The following is a 19,465-nucleotide window of genomic DNA, read 5'->3' as shown; positions in this document are numbered from 1 at the left end:
CAGCAGCCTCCCGCAGCTCCTCCTCGGCGCGCAAGGGGTTAACCTCCGGGCCACAGAGAGGGGCGGCTAGAGCGGCGCGGCGGGGGGGCGGGGCGAGCGGCGGAAGCGGAAGTGGGGGCAGAGCGGGAGCGGAGGCGCTGCTGGGCCGGGCCGGGCCGAGCCGGGCCGCACCCTCCGAACGCTGAGGGGCCGAGGGGCGGTGAGCGGCGTGACGCGGCCGGGGGCGGATTAACGGCTCCGGGCGGCGTTCAACGGCGCTCGGGGGGCGGACTGACCCCTGCGGGGGAGGTCGGAGCGCTCCGAGGGGCGGATTAACGGGGCCCGGGGGCGGTCTGACGGCTGCGGGGGGACGGCGGGCGGCGGCGGAGGGCCGCGGCGGGAGCTGAGCGCGCCCGTTGTGCCCGCAGATGCACCACTGCAAGAGGTACCGCTCCCCGGAGCAGGAGGCCTGCTGGGGCCCGCGCTGGAAGAGGAAGCGTTCCCGGAGCAGGGCCTACGAGGGCCGCCCGCGCTGCCCGCCCCGCAGGGACCTGCCCAGGAGGTCGCGATCCAGGAGGTGAGGGCCGGCAGCGGGGCGGGGGGCTGCGGCTGAGCTGCAGATACGGCGGGGCTCAGCGCCTGTCGAACTGCCGCTGTGTTCCCCCGTCAGCCATCTCCTTCTGAAACGATCGCGGTTCAAAGGCAGTGTTTCTACTGCCCCTGCCCTGCCCGAATAATCGCAAGCACCCGGGCAACACGAGCCGGTGTTCTTTGTGCCATCACTGAATCACACCGTGTCCCGGGTTGGAGCACCGAGTCCGGCTCCGACCGGCTGAAATGCAGGCTTAGCTCTAAGGAAGAAAAATCCAAGGGAAGACCTTTTGGTCCCTCTGTCCTCGGGCTCTGAGCCTCGTATGGGTCCCCTTCGAGTCGCTGTTTCTGAGCCCTGAGGTTTCACAGAGGTACGGTTGGAGCTTTTGGAGGGATTTGGGATAGCGTGACCCGAAGCGGCCGCTGTCCTGGCAGGCAGAGCGACGTTTTGTCCTCGGTCTGAGATGCAGTGACTCCATATGGAGCTGTGGCACATGGAGCTGTGGCACTCGGGGCTGTGTTTAGTGGGCACGGTGGGGGTGGGCTGACTGTTGGACTCGCTGACCTGAGAGGTGTTTTCCAATCACGACGACTCTGTGATTCTGCATGTATCCACGTTATCTTGAGCCGTCAGGAAGAAAGTCGGTTGCTGCCAAAACAGAGGGGAAACAAAGACAGGTTTCTGTTTGCAGACCAATGTGGCTGTAGTGTGGTCCTGGCTGCAGCAGTGATTGCTCCTCGCTGTCAGCTGGGTACGTGAGATGACAGCAGCCTGGCCAGATGCGTGCCCCAAACGCTGCTGATCACGTTCGTGTTTATCGTTATCCATATGCTGTGGTTTCTCTGAGCAGCAACATCCACCTAAAACATGGTTTGGCACGCACATGAAGCAGGGCTTGAGCAGAAGCTGCTTGATTAGACCTTCTGTAGCAGCTGGGATGCAGAAGACAGCCATGCTGCTGGGTCACAAGCAGCTTAAAGTCCCCCTTATGTATTTGCAGCCAGTAGTTGTGGTTAGAGGCAGGCGTAGCTGCAGAGCAGAGACCAAACATTCCTTGCGGCTCTCGCTAATGATCACTGTGCACCCACAGCTTGGTGTGTGGGGGGCTCTCACCCCGCTGGGGCAGGACTGTGCTTTTGATGCTTTACCAGACTGACGGATCTTGTTTGTGCTGCAGCCATGACAGGATGCCTTATCACAGGAGATACAGAGACCGACGGGACAGCGACGCCTACAGATTCGAAGAGCGGAGCCCGTCCTTCGACGACGACTATTACTCGACCCGCACGCGGCACTGGCGGCGATCCCGGGACAGAGAGCAGTACTATGACAGGAAGCACCAGCACTACTGCAGGAAACGCAGGACCAGGTCTTGTAGCAGTGCCTCCTCGGTGAGTAGCATCCAGAACGAGCTGGGGATTGGTCAGGCGTTAACCATTCTTACCTCCTTCTAGCTCTTGAACGCTCTGGGTGAGTACCTCTAATCCCGTTTTTGTGTTCGTTTGGATTACGTGCGGTCTTTGGTCCCCAGAATGTGTCTTGTTAAGCGAGGAGCCTTCGTAGCTCTCAGTGTTTCCTAGCCCAGCCCCTGTAGCTTTAATACGTGAGGAAACTAAGCTGTGCGCTCCGTGGCCAGGGGAGGGGAGGATGAGTGAAGGCTTCAAATGGCGCACACGTGATGCTTTAACAGACGAGCCCTGGCTCCAGGCCAGCTGGGCTGCTGGTTGTGTGGGTTTACACGCAGCAGGGCCCTCACTTCTGCGTATCCACGCTTCTTTGAGGGGATTTGGTGTGCAGCGGTGGTACGGAGCGCTCCGTGAGGGCATGTTGGTTTGGGTTTGTGCCAGCATCCCGCACCGAATGGGGTCAGCCAGCTGTATCGAGCCTTGTTCTTCTGAGCCATTAGCCCTTGGTATTAACCCCTGTCCCACCGTGCTCAGCAGAGGCCTGCACCCTCTGAGAATACACGTGTCCTCTTTGCCTGGTTCCACACAGCTCTCCTCAGACCTCCCTGTCTTTGAAAAGTGTCGCTGTTTTCCACCCTGATTCTAACGGAACGGGGTGTTCCTTCTCGAGGTGTTTTGAGGATTAGATGGAAATATTTGGCACGGGGTAGGGAGGATTGTCCCCTGAACATCCTGGAAGTGCTGTGAGGTATCGGACTCTGTGTATGCCTCACTTCTCTCCAGTAAGGAAAGTTGCCATCGTGCACGTTTGTTGCTTTTAACTATGATTACAATTAAGTGACCGAGTCCTGATCCCTGCAGCTATAGTGAATATCTGCATGGCTTGGAACTTCTGATGGTCTGTTGCTTTCCTCCTTTCACTCTTTTCCCATTGACTTTTTAATTTTTGCCTTAGAAAGAGCCAGGGCTGTGACTAAAACGTTACAGTGTGGTTTGTGTGCGGTGATCCAGTGTGCAGGTTTGGGTTGATGTGATCTGAATTCCTTGAAGTCTCACAGCTCTCTCAACTGTCCTCTCCTCTCTACCTCCTTCTCTGTTTCAGCTTACCTTTGGGGGTCTGTAGCTTCTCATTTTGGATTGGGCGTGGGGCAAGGGGTACAGAAGACAAGCCTGATAGAAGCCCAGGCATGGAAATGTAGAGCTTTGTTTCCATTTTTAAGGCTAAATGGAAAAGATCAGGAATTAGGACAGCTCTCTTTGTGACCTCATCCGTCTGGGAACGTTTGGCTGGTTGTCCAGTAGAAGCTAGCAGTAGCAGGAGTAAACATGACCTTGTACCTGTAGTGGACACTTGCAGCGAAACACTCCCCAGGGATTTGTTTGACCTGTTCCTAAAGTTCTTCCAGGCTTAAAATTACACCCTGAGGAAAAAGAGCAATGCTAGATCTGCTTGCAGCCAGTCAGGCATAGAGATGGAGGATCAACCTCGTTGATTCTGCCCAGAAGTGGCAGGATGCTCTGGGGAGCTGGCGACCTGTTAGCCAAGGTATAAGAGAGCTGGCTGCGTGGGGGACAACTGCTACTCTGGCTTCTACCGGACAGCCTGTCCAGCTCGTTTACCCTTCATCATGTTTGCCAGCGGAGAAAAATGACGTTCTTCTGGCAAAGCCCTCCTCCTCCTTGTGCCTCTGGGGCCTCCTCTGGTGCTCCTGAGGATGCCGCTCCTCCGTACAAACCCTGGGGGAGCGGTGGTGCCGAGCCAGTGCCTGGAGCTCCCCAGTTGCTGCCCTGCAGAGAAGAGAGGGGCCTTTCCCTGCTTAGAGCAGCGGCAGCAGCCACTGTAGCTAATGAGGGTTTTCTTTACATACCTGTAGCTGTTGATTACTTTTCTGTTTTGAAGTTAGTTTGTGTCTTGACGTGTCCCTTGCAATATCCCTATCGTTATATATGCTGTGTGCCTTATGAAATGCTGGGATCTGGAAAATCCAACCACCGACGCACCGTCGTCTCCACCTTTGAATGACAACCCAATCTGCCACTCGGAACTGCCCGCTGTGCGCACTTGGTCGTATGCCGTTGCGGGGGGCGGTGCGTACAGAGAAGCCAACAGAGCAGTAAGCGCAGCAGGAGCGTGGAAGATGACAAGGAAGGCCACCTGGTGTGCAGGATCGGCGATTGGCTTCAAGAGCGATGTACAGCCACCTTTCGTAAAACTTTACCTCTACTTTCTATCCCCGTGTTAGACGAGATCTCTCTTATTGTACTGGAGGGGTCTCCTAGTGTTTATTGCTTATAAATGGACTGACCAGTAAATTACCTGAGGCAGACAATAGCCACTTGAGTTTTAAAGAGCGTAGCAGCGAGAGACGTTTTTGCTTTGACGCTTTATTGCTGTGAATTGCAGGAGCTCAGCTCTCGCCACTCCCCTCAAGTTCACATCTGCTCCTGTTTTCTCTCCTAGATGAAATTGTCGGCAGCCTTGGCGAAGGCACTTTTGGCAAAGTGGTGGAGTGTGTAGACCACGCCAGGTAGGTGGCTTTCGCTTCCAAACACCTTGTCTATCCGTCGTGCTGCAAACCCAGACGCTGGTGAGGGTGGCAAGATTTATGCTGCCACTGTAATGCACTGTTCAGCAGCTGAGAGCTTCAGCACAGGACTGCTCTACTGCCCTACTGTAAAGGCAGGGAACTCCAGGGCCGGGCTAGCCAGATGGGAAAGCGGCCTCTTAATCTGCCAGGGCGCTTCTTTTTTCGTCCTCTCCTGTGATTACATTTGACCCTGATCTCTTCCCAACCTTTCATCTGGCTCTGAGCCCCAGGGTCAGCTTAGCACAGGAGCTGCTGGGATCTCCTGCCTCCTCAGAACTCCCTGGCACAGTTGCAGAGAGGAGGCGTCTGCTGGAGCGGCAGTGACCTTAGGGACTGCTGGGTCAGGACGTGGTGTATTTGCAGAGCTCGCTGCAGCTCTCTTTCGGATGTTACTTGAGCCTTTCACTTCACATTTCTGCGGGTATCTGAGCACTCGTCAAGGTTGGGGCAAGGACAGAACATCTAATCTCTTAGCCAGCGATCTGGCTGGTTTTTGTGCGCTATCACTTACTCATCCCAAGCTTGCTAAAGGCTGTCTCCTTCCCGTGCCTGTTTGTATTTCTTAGTATGGCCCTAAAGGCTGCTGCAGGGCCCTGTGGAACACGTATAACAGGCAATAACAGCCTTTGCTCTGACTTCTTTGTCTCTTCTCTTACAGAGGCAAATCGCAGGTGGCACTGAAAATCATAAAAAACGTTGGGAAGTACCGCGAGGCAGCCAGGCTGGAAATTAATGTCCTGAAGAAAATCAAAGAGAAGGACAAGGAGAACAAATTGTAAGACTGGAATACCTGGCAGGAGAAACCTGGCTTATGCCTCTGTGTTTTGGGAGAGCCTGTCCCTGATTCTGCTGCAGACTTGTTTATTGAAATCTTAACAGCTGACATGCTGGGTTATAGTGAGGAAAAATTAACCACAACTTAACTCTGACACGAGAGTCAGAGTATTAGAGATCTTTACGTAAAGGTGGTTGAGCAAAGTGGGGAAGGGGTGTGCAAATAGGATTATTGTGCTTCCGAGTCAGCTGGCTCAGAGCTTTTGCTTTGCAACAGCTGGGAGAATTACTGTACTGTCAGGTCTCTGAATGATGCTTAATGCTCATGTCTTCTTCTCTGTATAGCTTGTGTGTCCTGATGTCAGACTGGTTCAACTTCCACGGCCACATGTGCATTGCCTTTGAACTTCTTGGCAAGAACACTTTTGAGTTCCTGAAGGAGAATAATTTCCAGCCATACCCTCTCCCTCAGATCCGGCACATGGCCTACCAGCTCTGCCATGCCTTGAAATGTGAGTTACATAGGGCCAGCCTCTGGAGCTGCCAGCAGCTGTTTGTCCTCCAGTACCTGCTGGTTTTGCTTTTATATATAGTAGTACCTGAGTATTCTAGCTCCTTTGCTGAAGCTTGTAAGAAAGACAAGAGATTCTGATTTCTATGGACGACAAAGCAGGGACGGGGTGGTAGTCTTTAAATTTGCTTTTTTTTTCTTTCTGGTGGGAATGGATGAGAGCCTTGTAAGCTCTTTTGTGCCTTTTTCTACCAGAAATACTCCGTCCGCAGCTAGGCTACCATGCCTCATCAAAATGGGTTGGGAAGGAGACAAGGAGTTGGCTTACATGAAGATGTCCAGTACATGACTGGACTTGGTGCTCTGATGGGCAGAGCCCTATGAGTGCTTTAGTTTGTGGTTCTTATGTGTTTTTTTTCTTTCTTCTTCCCCACCTGTGCAGTTCTACATGACAACCAGCTGACTCACACTGACCTCAAGCCAGAAAACATCTTGTTTGTCAACTCTGACTTCGATACTCTGTACAACGAGAAAAAGGTGAGCTATGCCTGAACAGAAGTGACTAAACCAGGAACAGCCTGCCTCTTCCTTCCTGCAGAAATCAGATCTTCCCTGTTCTGTACATGTCCCGCAGACTCTGTTCAGCAACAACAGATTGGAAGTCAGGCCTCTTTCTCCCATGTCTTTTAAGAGCCTTAAGGCTCTGCTTTGGTGGCTTCAGTCCACCGCAGCAGTTCAGCAGCTTTCTGTAACAATGACATGAGATGTAAATAGCTCAGAGCTTCGTAGTTGTCATCATTCTGGCTAAGAGTGCAGATTGGGCAGTTCCATAGACGGAGGGCTCCTTGGAAAGCCCACCTCAATCCTCAACCAGCTATTAGGAGCACTGAGGACTTGTTTGCTTGCAGAGCTGTGAGGAGAAATCCATCCGGAACACGAGCATCCGCGTGGCAGACTTCGGAAGTGCCACCTTTGATCATGAGCACCACACCACTATCGTGGCTACCCGGCACTACCGTCCCCCAGAAGTGATCCTTGGTGAGTGCTGTTGGAGCTGCAAGAGCCTCAGTTCCATCGGGGAGCTAGTGGAAAGCTGCTGGGATTTGCTGGGAGCACAGACCTAGCTTTATTCTCTTTGCAGAGCTGGGCTGGGCGCAGCCATGCGATGTCTGGAGTACTGGCTGCATTTTGTTTGAGTATTACCGTGGCTTCACGCTCTTCCAGGTATGACTCTTGCAAAAGGTGTTGTACCCTTTAGCCAAAGTAAACATCCTTAATGTCTAAACAGGCTAGAACTTAGGAGGGAGGGGAAAGGCAGACCAGGCACTAAAAAGTCAGAAGCTAAGTTTGAAGATCAGCACAGGAAAACTCACAATTTGAGTACTCGTGGCTTGCTGGAAGGACATTCACTTCTGGTTTCTTCACTGTGCCTGTGAAGAGTAGGAAAAGCAAGAGAGGAAGCAGATGGACAGGGCCTGCACCCTGTTGTACTAAGGGACATGGTTTAGTGGGAAATATTGGTGGTAGGTGGACGGTTGGACTGGATGAGCTTGGAGGTGTTTTCCAACTGGTGATTCTGTGCTTCCACATTTCTCTCTCCTCTCTCTTTTCACCCTGTACTTGCATAGCAGACAGACCTTTCATCATCATATCTTCACGCTCTGAAGTGATGTACCATTGCTTTTTTTTTTCCCTTGCAGACCCATGAGAATCGTGAGCATCTTGTGATGATGGAGAAAATCCTTGGGCCCATTCCATCTCACATGATCCACAGAACTCGGTAGGAGCCCATACCTCAACTCTAAAAGACCAGTCAGTTGGTGGTGGTGGTTGATTAGTCAGGACACCAGCTCTGTTCACACACCAGGTCGTACCTCTGTAGGTGTAAGCATGGGAAACTTGCTGCAAGTTTTGGTTTTGAGCCTGATCCCCAGGTTTTAGGGGAAATGGTTGAGTCTTGTCTTTCAGTCTTACTGGCTGCTGTTCTTCTTCTGTGCGGGTAAGCCTTACTGAACGCCTCTTTCCTCCTCTCCAGAAAGCAGAAATACTTTTACAAAGGGAACCTGGTATGGGATGAAAACACATCTGATGGGAGATACGTCCAAGAGAACTGCAAGCCGCTGCGGGTAAGTGCTGCTGAATCCCTGTGGGGTTCCCTTCCTGAGATATGTGCTTGGGGGAGGGCAGGAGGTACAGAGCCCCAGTCTTGATGAGGTCGTGCAAGCCATAACCTTGCAGCAGGTCACAAAACTAGGGGCTGGTGTTTGCTCCCTCTTGTACTGGAATCTACACGTGTCTCACCTGCCCTTCTGTTTTAGACATACATGCTGCACGACTCACTGGAACACGCACAACTCTTTGACTTGATTAGAAGGATGCTGGAATTTGACCCCTCCCGGAGGATCACGTTTTCAGAAGCTCTCCTGCATCCCTTCTTTGCTGGCCTCTCTGCAGAGGAAAGGATGCTGTGTGGTCGTGGCACCAGCCGGGACCTGAGTAGATGACAGCTGGGGAGGGTGTGATACCTGCTAGATTTGTACATATGGGAGTGGCGCTCTCTTCTCTCAGAGTTCAGAGGGGCACTGTGACATGAACCCTGGGTTGGGGAGGTGAGGAAAAGCTACAGCAGAAAGCACAGATTTGTCTATTTATATGTTGTAAAGTTAAAATAAAGTGTTTCTTATTGTTTGATACTTCCCTCGTAGGCAGGTGTAGGGGTCTCTTACTCCCCCTCCCAAAGATGATAGAGCTGTTGAAAAATAGGAAACTAAGCAGGACACTGTGCTCCAGCAGAAGGCAAGAAGTGAGTTAGCAGGCTCAATCTCTTCCTGGTCTATGCCCTCATGCCTCTCAACTGTGAAGAACAGCAGGAAGGCTTGTCCCACCAAGAGGTATCAGGCTCCAGCATTATAGCAGACAAGTGAATAGCACACATGAATAGTTGTACTTTATTTCAGGGCATCCCGCAGTAGCAGCAGGAATTAGTCATTACAAACATTGGGTCACAAATGGAATCGAGCAGTGACACAGTGCAGTGATCTTCACATGGTCATGACCACAGAAGCACTCACAGGCAATTCCTATGATGGTTGTGAAGGTAGAAACTTATTTATCTCAAACACATTTAAAAAAAAAAGGTGTTGCATTCTTTGAGTTGCAATGGCAGTGTGAGGGAAGGAGGAAACCAAGGGATCTGGTCTTGCAGAGTGCTCCAGCAGAGCATGCACCTGCAAAGAAGATGCATTTCATGTGGGCAAGACCCATACTTCCTTCCTCAAATAAGCCTTTGTATCTGAGAGAAAGTACAGCCAAACACCCAGATGTGTTCTCACTTTCAGAAAGCGAGTGCAGGGTAAAGGTTAACAGTGCAGAACACAGCCCCAAGTCCCCCATCGTGCCCTAAACACACTACAGGAGTAGGAACAGGAAATCATCTTCCATTCCTGGGGGCTCGTGCCCTGTTATGGAGCACTACCCAGTTTATTTTTTGCTTAAAGGTGAGGAACCCTATTGCTGCATGGGCCTCAGTGCTTCCTGAAACCACGCAGCAATGACTACAGGCTTGATGCCAGCTGCCATCCCTGCAAAAATGTCTTTACCTGGTTCAGTGCCCTACTGGGCATTTAGCTTCAGCCACTGGCACAACAGCATAGCGGCAGGAAAGGATCCTGTGATTCAGTCTCAAATGCACCATTACTGCTCTGCACGTGCAATCTACAGTTTAACAGCCAACCCAGAAGAGCCAAGAAAAGCTTGCAGCCCCCTTATTTAAAAAGAAGTTTCGTTACCACGTGTCTTGAGCAAGGGAATTGAAAATACAGGGCCTAAGCCTAACAAAGTACTAAACCAACAATCAGGGAACCAGTGCCCGCCCTTTTAACTCAGATGCTGCTCTGCAGATAAAGATAAGCTCTAGCTGAAACCACTGAGGAAACAAGAATTACAAGTGCAAGGCGTCTCTGCTTTTCCAACAGCCAACCTCACTGCTGCCCCTTCCCCATGCAGCCAAGTCAAAACCACAGCCTGTTAAGGGCCAATAGCGAACAAGCTGAAACATGGCGCTCCTGGGAAGGGGGTGCTTCAGCTTAGCCCTTCCTGCCCACCCAAGGGCAGAGCAACACCTGCTCAGAGCACTGACAATTCACAAAGCTCAGTCTCTGCAAGAGCACTAAGGCTGCCTGGCGTATGCAGTTCAGTAGTCTCACCGCCAGCAGGGTAAGCAGCCTGGGGGAACCAGGGTCCAAGAGAGCAGAGCCCTTGGTCCTGCTGAGGTAGATAGAGCAAGTCTTCCCCCATCACACAGCACTTAGAATCACAGAGTATCCCAGGCTGGAAGGGTCCCGTAAGGATTGCTGAGCCCACCACCACCCCAAAAATCTCACCATATGTTTCAGAGTGCTGTCCAAACACTCCATGAGCTCCTGCAGGTACAGACCCTTTTCCTAACCGCCACCTGACTGTTCCCTGACAGAGCACAGTGCCATTCCCTTAGGTTGTATTGCTGAAAAGTGGTCCCCAAACAGAGCCCTGCAGAACCCCACAGTGCCTGGCCACCAGCCTGCTGTGTGCAACCCCATTTCCTGCCAACCCTTTGAGCCCAACCCATTAGCCAACCACTCACCCTCAACATCATGTGGCTGCCTAGCTGTACGCCAGGCATTTTGTGAGATACTGTCAGAAATAATACCAAAAGTTTTGCTGAAAACCAAGAACGATTTACACGAAGTGGCTTCCCTTGGTTAACTAGGTGGGAAACCTTGTCATAAAAGGAAACTGAGTTCATTAAACTGGCCATTCCCCTCATAAACATGCGCTGGCTGTGAACAACGACTGTGTTGTCTCTCAAGCATTTTTTCAGGAACTCCCAGCATTACCTTCTCCATACTTTTACCAGGCACTAAAGGCAACTATAGGACTGTCAGTTTTACAAGGTCTCCCCTCCCTGGAACAACGTTTGCAGCTTCCAGTCAACTAGAATGCCTCCAGACTCCCGAAGCCATTAAAATATAATTGAGAGAGGTCTCAGGGTGACATTGGCCAGTTCTTGTTATATCCTGGGATGAATCCCATTGGGCCCCAGTCTTCTAGGCGTCCAGCTAGAGAAGCAAATCCTACACTATTCGGGGGTTTTCAGGGAGTTCATTGTTGCTGCAGTCACAGTGCTCCAAGGGTCCCAGAGTACATCATCAGTGTTGAAGACAGAGGCAAAGAAGGCATTAAAAGCCTCCGTTTTATCTGTGCTCCTGTTTGTGAGGCAACCATCCTTATCAAGGAACAAACCCATGTTATCTCTGGACTTCCTTTTGCTGTTAACGTATTTTAAAAAGCCTTTTGTTGTCCCTCACAGTCATGGCCAGTTTCAGCTCTAGTTGAGTTTTGGCTGCATGAATGGTAGACAGCATCTCTATGGCCCTCACATATCTCCTGATATCTCTTCCAGAGGCCGTACACTTTCCTTCTTTTCCCACTTAAGCTCCAGAAAAGATTCCTGCTTAGAGCCAAGCCAGCCTTCTGCCTCACTTCTTTTAACTTCTGCCACTTGGGAATCATCTGCTCCTGTGCTCTTAAGAGGCAGTAGCTCTTAAGAAGTGACTATCACTGATGGACCTCACTGCCTTCAGAAGCAGATCCCCAGGGGGAGGCCTGAAGTCTGCTTTCCCCACATCCAGCATCAGATCTGCACTTCCTGGCAAATTAATTACTCAGCTGCTTCCTTTCAACCAGCAAAGTCTTTTACCTCCACCTCTGATACACTCAGCCTCTGCTCTAAGCAGATGAAGGGGAAAAAGAAGTGCCTGATCTGTAAATGCACGATACACAGGGGTCCACATGTGGTGGGCAGGACGAACACAGCCACAGCACAGCTAGAACTATTCCCACACTCAGAGCAGCTGTCCTCATGCTTCAGCCTGACAGAATCCAGCTGCCCTGGAGAAAAGGCACCGTGTGAAGCTCTGAAGCTGCCTGAACAGGCTGCGTGACAAGTTTAGGATCAGCAGAAGCTTTGAGGGCAGGTAAAGCCCCAGGAGAACAGAAGCGGGAGCAAGCAGGAAGGGTGCCAAGGACCCCTCTGTGGGAACAGGGCCCCAGTTTGGCATCTGCATGGTGTCTCCTGTGTCACCTTAGCCTGGGCACAGAGGCCAGAACTGACCCTCACTCCAGGTCCCCAGTGGGCACAGGGGGACAGACTCCACATCCATTCCCACCTCTGTGTATTCACAGGAATGCTGTGGCTCACCTGTCACTACTGGGTAAGCAGCCCACTGTGACCCAAGGGCACTCCTGAAGGCCAGGGTTTCCAGAAAAGTCACACGTACCCAGCTACCACGACACAGGTATGCACACCCACCCTCACACACAGCCTTTGTGCCCAAAGGGAATGACCAGATGTGTGACCAAATTCCCAAACCACACGGAGCATAGGAAGGATACTAGAAACACTGCAAGGGGGCACATCCACGCATCACCTGCACCATACAGCACAGAGTCAGAGCAATACTACCCTGCTTCCCTGTGCTTCCCCCAGTTCAGCCACTCACTATGCCAGGAATAAGGAAAAAAAGAAAAATAAACAATCAAACCAAAACACTCTGGAAAAGTTCTTTACATTAACATACTTTGTTCCCCCCAAACAAACAAACAGCCAAGAGAATACATAAGCAAATAAGGCCTATCTGAGGACATTGGTGCTCCCAGAGCATGTGCTGTCTGAGAGCTTCTGGCTCCTGACACAAGCTTTCTGATGAGGGAACTCTCTCCTCGAGGGGATGGAGCTACTATTGCCTTCATGACCAAAGAACAGGGAGGGGGAATCCAACAGAACAGAACAAAAATCAAATCCACCCTCCCACCACAACCACAGGAAAAAAAAAAAAAAAGGTTAATTCTACACAATCCAGGGGTGCTGCTCCCACCAGGACACCTTGCTGGGTCTATCCTGCCCAGAAGGACTGGGAAATGCATCCCAAGTCTCCACACCACCCATCGCTTGTACCAGAACATTTCCATGCACATCCCTATGTTAAATAGTCCCCTGGCAGCTCTGGGCAGCAACTGCTGCACTTGCCAGGGACAGATACCACTTTCCTGCGTGTTCCTTCTTACAATGGCACAAGAGAACGAAAGCAGCTTTACAGTTACATTTGCTTCCTTCTTTTTGTTTCATTTTATGACGTTGTTTTTTTTTTTTAATATAATATTTCTTCTGGAGGCAAACCCTCCAGAACTTCACATCCTTAAGGCTTGTGATGCCTGTTTACCAGTCAGGTTCCACTGGACAGCTTATTTGACAGAACTCCTTCTCTCTTCTTTTCCTTCAGGTCCACGTGGCCGGATGGGCTCTAAGTGGAGTGCAGGGGGATGACGAATTTGCAGCCGAAGGGTGAGTGGTAGTTTATTCCCACTTCCTGAAAGACCTTCTGGGGAATGCCAATGTCACAGAGGTACACACGCCCTGCCCTCTCACCCAGGGGTAGGGGCAGGCCCAAGGCCAGCGACCACTTGGCATCAATGCCCTGCTCCATTTCGCTTATGGGAGGGTCTATGCTGAGGACGGGTGCCCGGTTCTGGTTGGCCCAGTCCACAACTGCTTTGTACCAAGGCTGATCTCTCAAGAAGGCATTTTCGTGACAATCCAGGCAGTTGATCACTAGGTCAACAGGGGTATCAGGGAGATCTGAAAGAAACACAAGCACTGTGAGCCGCGAGGAGCAGCCTCAAACCTCAAGCTAAGGCTCAGTGCCTTCCCTCCTCACGCTGTGCTGCCTGCAGAGTTTTTTCCATTCTTGTCTCCAGTACCCTCAGGCTTGTCGCATGCAGTCTGGCCTCACAGGTTATCACTGTTGTACTTCTGCAGACGACACTGACATCGGTATTTCAAAGCTCTGTAACATGCTTCAGCAGCCCTCAGATGGCACCACTGAGCTGGCTCTCCAGTGCAGGCAGCTTAGGAAAGCAGGGGACTTCTCTTCCCATTAAAAATGGAGATTTTTCTAATCTGCATGCTGAATAAAAAGCATTTTGTTCTGGAGTATACCTACTGAACAGCACTTTGTTTGCTGCAGTGCTGTCTGTTTCACTGAGCTCTGTTGGCCTCCTCGCACTCAGTGTCTGCTGCATTACCTCTTCATGAAGCATCCGGTGTGAGGACTGATGCTTTCTAACAGGCACGTAGCCCTGGCACCACAACCACAGCACAACATATTGCGCAGTGCTCCAGTTCTCACACTTGTTACTCCCAAAAAGTTTTAATAAGCTAGGTCTGGTAACGGTGCTGGTGAAACAACAAAGAGAAACAAGCCCTCTCACAACAAAGTGCAAAGTATCAGCTTATTCTAGAGCACGCTAAGATCTGAGCTCTGATAGCTAGCTCAGCAAGGCTGTATGCTTGGTGCAGAACAGCAGTTTGGATGCTCATTTACTTGTAGTTTCAATATGCTGAACAAGGCAGGCCGTTATCCTAAGAGAATGGCTGGTCTGACTCAGCTTCACACAGCAGCTCTTGTGTTTGTTCAGACCGGAAACATCTGTACCAGCACAACTGCTCCACTGTTGGACCTCTCCAGCTCCTGCTGTCCCACCGGCCTCCAGGCACACTTCTGGATGCCACTAGATGGTGCCACTGGCACGGGCAGGCAGCACCAAAACAAACAGCACAGATATCTGCAACCTGCACTGCTCCCAGCTTACCTTTGACACTGGACACCTGCTGGCCTTGCGTCTTGCTGAAGAGGTTCAGCTCGTTGGTAATGGACTCCAGCATCTTGACAAAGTTGGGCAGGAAAAGGATGACGTGGACGTCATGGTTGGAGAGGTGCCGTCCGCAGCTGATCCCCTGGGCCCCCTTCACGTGGGGGCCACACAGCAGGGCTACCGTGGGCCGCTGATGCACATTTTTGGGGTTTAGCCTAAACAGAGACAAAAGGGGAATGGTAATAAACCCCAAAATCTTCTACCTTTGTACTGCAAGAGGAAAAAAAATAAATAAATCAGTAAGATGCAAATCAACAGGTGTTTTGCAAGCCTTCCGCTCTCTCTGAAGAGAAAAGAACCCACACCCTTTTGCAGAGCTGATAGCAGAGAGCTGCTCTGCTTGCAGGTTCCATTCAAGATCTCTTTGCACCCATGGCAGAGAGGTGGTCCCAGCCTGCCCTGGCTCATCTCGCAGTCAGATTATACTTTCAAAGTATAACATTTCCACTGCTCTTGCAGCAAGCCTGAATTTGGTGCGATTTTACTTTTAGAAGGCTTTTTTTTTCCCCCCTCTGACTTTGAAGGGCAATGCTGTGAAAACCACAATAGTTTAATAGCTTAAGCTGTTAAAAATGAGCACTCCAAAGCCAGCACAAGTGATAAAGCGAGTCATACATTAGATTTTTCAGCTGAGAGGGTCAGAGTTGCCTGGTAGGTCACCACTTGCTGTTTGAATTCCAACAGTCAGGTCCTCAAATGCAAGTAAAGCACTCCTGCACAGAGGAGTTTACCTTCCGTTTCAAGAATGAATCATTTGGACCTTCTACTAACAATGTAAGAATACATGTGCAATTGCCTGGTCACATCACTAACAATGCTAAGGGCAGGCACTGAGCAGACCTCTTTGAAAAAGAGTCAGCACGTGCAAAGAGTGGCAAATGCTCTCCAATCTCGCTACCAAATAAGGCTCACCAAAAGGGCAAATGTTCTCAGTTTAGTTGTCCAAAAGCTAACTCAGCCTTGTGAAGAGCAGAGCAGCATTTTGCTTTCACTAGCCAACTTTTTACTGCTATCATTAAACCCTAACGTGTATAAACAACAAAGGAAAGGTTTAGCTATTTCCATAAAGGGTCAGCTCATTAGAATTCTGAAATGGTTTAAACAGCCTTGGGTTACATTTGTGCAAAGCTAAGTTCCCTGAAAAAAATGCCCATTAAATGGAAAGAAAAACGTCAGCTCTGCTTTGTCTTTGACCCAAAAAACACTTCTGCTCCTGGACACAGAGCCAAAAAGAAACCTGTCTCTTAGTAAGTCATTCACCTAAGGTGGTATGTTCAATTGGTACTTTTCTAGAGAAGGGGAAAGAAGTGACAAATACTAAAACCTACCGTAAGGGTTCCACCTCAGGAGCCTCACACCTGTTTGCACGCTTACTGGAAAAGCTGATGTGTGAACTACAGCAGAACGGCTGCCTGCCAACTGCAGGACCACCGTGCAACAAGTGACAGCAGGCACCTACATCACATCTACCTCAACAGCAAGCAATCAGCCTCTTTCACTCAACCCCATTTAGAGGAAGAAGGTAGCAGAGGCAGCATCTTCTCAGAGAGGGCAAACTCCCAGCAGAGGTGACGGGACGAGTGTTACCTGTTGGGTCCCCCGAGCAGGCTCAGAGCCATCTGACTTGCACACACTCCTGTCATCTCCAGCCTCCTCTCCAGGGTCAGCCCATGCTTTTCAGCAACTGACAGCAGCTTTTTGTGAAGCTCGTATGACACACTGGGCACAACCAGCCCGGAATCTGGATTTGAGAAAGAAATAAAGAGAAAAAGCTTCAAAGAAATGGAAAACAAATAGAACTGGAGACTTTTTTTCCAGAATGCTGCAGTCTGTTTTTTCCCCTGACAGCAGTTAGCATAGGCCTGGTAGATGTTATAAAGAGCCCAATAATCCAAGTTCCTTCTGAGAGCATCAGACGTATCCCATCTTGCCAGCTCAGCTTGCAGCCACCGCAACTATCACCCCAAGGGATATCACACCAGCAGCTGCAGTGAACCCACTTAACCCCAGACACTGAGACGAGATTCTGGAAGTCTCCAGTTAGGAACACACTTCCCTTGCTCAGCCAGGAGGAGTCGCTACTCTGCTTAAAACAGTTATTCCTCCGATGTCAGTAGCACTGGCAGCCTCCTCTCAGTCACAACAGAGGCTATAAAACAGAAACTCCCTGCATTACACTTTCTTGCACTTGGTTCCTGGCTCTCTACCAGTTCCAATGCACACACCACATCACAGCAAGCCGTCCCCATGTGCCACGTAAGCGTCCCACTGCCTTGGTGGTGCCATGTCACATCATCTGCCTTCAGACACAAATACTGAACCACAATACACGGGAGCAGCGAGGGAGCGACACAGCTGAAAGAACAGAGGCTATAGAGAAATTCTTCTCAGACATTTGACAGCTTGGTCTGAGAGCCAGGAAATGCTCCAGCATGTGGATCAGGGGAAAAACAAACAAGAGAGATTTTGTTAAGCCATGAGAACAATGCCTGCAGCAGGCAGCAATACCATCGCTCCAGCTTGCTTCCACAGCAGAGTTGTGTGGAATCAGCAGGTGAAAGAGAAACAAACCTGAATAACTCTTCGGGCCAATTCATTACCCACTCCTCCTAGCAGGGCAACCTGGTGCTGGCTTCACAGAAAGAACCCCACAGTAAACTCCTCTGGAAACAGAGAGGGTTTCTCGGCACAAAAAGGCAGCTATGGGAAGCCACAGCAATTCTCTGATGGTGTGCTGAGCAGCAGAGGAAACCAGAAATAGCTACTCAAGGCATATGGAGAAAGAAGTACAAAACATAAGCATCAGGTGAGAAAAACCTGCTGCAACAGCCAGCAAGATAACCTCAAATATATTTGGCCACAGAAACCAGACTCCCTGTTCTAGCTTTTCTCCACAGCTTTATGATTGCATCCTCTTTGGTCTCTATTTGATAATTAGCCCTGTGCAGGATCACAGATACAGGCTGTTCTGCCTTTCAAATGCGCTCCTGCAAGCCCTGGAGATCCTAAACCATCTCCCAGCTCAGGAGCGGCACAGCTCAACTCCCTCCCCATGCAGGAGGAACACAGCACAGCAAGAAGAGCTTGTTTCCCTCTGCTCAGCTCAGCTCACTCACACGCACCGCTCCCAGCCAGACAAGCAATCCCAGAACCACATGAGAGCTTCTGTGCCCTGAACTGTGTTACAACGCCAACTGTTTAGAGGAGAAGAGAAGGCAGAGAGTTCCAGTTTCTCTGCAGCCTTGCTTTGCTGGGAATTCCTCACAGGACTTCTTTGTTGAAGCCTCGGAAAGAAAAGCTAAGAAGAAATGCTGAAGGCCTAGCACGAATGCTCAGCAGCAGTACCAGCTCAAAACAGAGCTGCAACGGCATACACATCCGCTCAGAAAGGAAACCTAACAGTTACTCACAGGCTCGAGCAGAAAAACAGCATGAGAACCAGTTGTAACAAGCCACTGCCGCATTCAAATGAGAAAAGCAGCGTGTTTTTTAATTGCTAAGAACTATCGTTTGCACTGCCATATTTCCCCAGGGTGCCAGGCACAAACCACTAAGCAAAGGCACTGCGGAAATAGCAGGTTTTGCATATCCTGAGGTTTTCAGAGCACAGGTGCTCCTGTAAGGTAACAGCAAAAGGCTGCAGCACATCCTGCAGGGCGAGAGCAGATCACGCTGGATGCTGGGCTGAATCCCCACGACTTTCATCTCCCAGCCCTGCAGACACGGAGGGACCAAACGTGTTCAAGTGCTTGACCTTGCATGCTAACAGCCCATTAAACCACCTCTGCTAACGATCTTTTATTACACGCAGCGTACATGGGAGCATGCACATTATCAAAGTCATTTCGGAGTCCTGATAGCAGCAGCCAAACGTTTGGAGTCATAAGCCACTAATAACGCTACGCCTGTCCCACTAGTCACGCACCTGCCCAGTGCTCACACACCCTCTCAGCCTCCAGAGTCACGCAAGGCTCAACCCCGTGCCGATTCCTGCTACTTCATTGGGTCTTGTTTTTCAAGCTTGAGGGAAGACTTGGAATGAGTGACCTGAGGTCAGGATGTCACTGCGCAGTGGGGCAAGCCACATCCTCTGCTAACGTGGAGCATGTAACTCACAGAGCTCCTTGTGAGCTGTGAGCTCCTGCTTAACCACGGCACAAACTCCTCAAACCAGAAGGGTGGCAGAGCCAACACATACTCCTTATCTATCCTATTGCCAGTGCCTCCTCTTCAACCACTTACACCCCTCTCAATCACTTCCTTCAGAACACAAGGTGTTACAAGCACACCTCTGCCATCAGCAAGACAAAACCCAGTGCCCAGTGGGTTAATGCAAAGGGAATTGCTGGCACAGGATGAACTCATGTTTAGCACTTGGCTTGGGCTACACTTTGCCCTAATTGCTCCCTCTCAGGGGCAGGCTCCAATGCCAAGAGAACTTCCCTTCTTCACACTCACGCAAGGCCCGACCAGTTCAACTGGCTTATCAGAACCAGGCTGAGGGAGTTAAATAAACTCTGACAGAAAGCAATCAAGGAGGCGACGGGTAAACCCACAAACAATAACACTACTGCAACAGAACTGAACTCCTGCCAACTTTAATTATGTTTGGGTTGGACAGTGCATCTTTATTGTTTGGTAATGAAGGTAATAAAAGAAATTAGCTCAGGCCTTTTAATATTAAATAAATGTATTCTACAGCTGCCTGGAAAAAAAAAGGGGGGGGGGGGGGGGGGGGGGGGGGCAGATAAAGCCTGAACAGTTCTGTGACACGCAGAGTATTGCTGAAGCCTGATTAAACATGAAGTTCAGCGTACGGGGCACACACTGTCCTGTGCACGACAACTGCAAACAAGTTACCTCC

The 19,465-nt window shown here is 50.5% G+C and overlaps 2 protein-coding genes across 11 annotated transcripts in view; one reads left to right on the top strand and one right to left on the bottom strand.

The window, feature by feature from the left end:
* Positions 1 to 98: 98 nt before the first annotated feature.
* Positions 99 to 14,856, top strand: CLK3 (CDC like kinase 3). 5 transcript variants are annotated; one of them, XM_040706241.2, is made up of 14 exons: positions 102 to 199; positions 408 to 556; positions 1,749 to 1,962; positions 4,076 to 4,169; positions 4,439 to 4,505; positions 5,224 to 5,340; positions 5,685 to 5,851; positions 6,293 to 6,387; positions 6,759 to 6,888; positions 6,992 to 7,074; positions 7,551 to 7,630; positions 7,886 to 7,976; positions 13,170 to 13,231; positions 14,365 to 14,856. In XM_040706241.2, the coding sequence occupies exons 2-14, from the start codon at positions 408 to 410 to the stop codon at positions 14,459 to 14,461; spliced, it is 1,446 nt and encodes a 481-aa protein (XP_040562175.1). In that variant the 5' UTR covers positions 102 to 199; the 3' UTR covers positions 14,462 to 14,856. The 5 variants fall into 5 exon arrangements, with proteins under 5 accessions (NP_001012542.2, XP_040562175.1, XP_040562176.1 ...); XM_040706242.2 differs by having other exon boundaries at positions 13,914 to 14,856; NM_001012524.4 differs by lacking the exons at positions 13,170 to 13,231; positions 14,365 to 14,856 and adding an exon at positions 8,169 to 8,543 and having other exon boundaries at positions 99 to 199.
* EDC3 (enhancer of mRNA decapping 3) overlaps positions 8,776 to 19,465 on the bottom strand; it is a 25,787-nt gene continuing 15,097 nt past the window's right edge. For all 6 annotated transcript variants that reach the window (XM_046898948.1, XM_015278798.4, NM_001030385.2 and 3 more), the window contains 3 exons: positions 16,189 to 16,342; positions 14,539 to 14,756; positions 8,776 to 13,525 (listed from right to left, as the gene is read on the bottom strand). In XM_046898948.1, the coding sequence (XP_046754904.1) occupies positions 13,191 to 13,525; positions 14,539 to 14,756; positions 16,189 to 16,342 (707 nt within the window). In that variant the 3' untranslated portion in view covers positions 8,776 to 13,190. The remainder of the gene's footprint in view (positions 13,526 to 14,538; positions 14,757 to 16,188; positions 16,343 to 19,465) is intronic.

The sequence above is a fragment of the Gallus gallus genome, chromosome 10, assembly GCF_016699485.2.
Source record: "Gallus gallus isolate bGalGal1 chromosome 10, bGalGal1.mat.broiler.GRCg7b, whole genome shotgun sequence".
NCBI lineage: Eukaryota > Metazoa > Chordata > Aves > Galliformes > Phasianidae > Gallus > Gallus gallus.
This window is presented reverse-complemented; position numbering and strand designations above follow the sequence as displayed.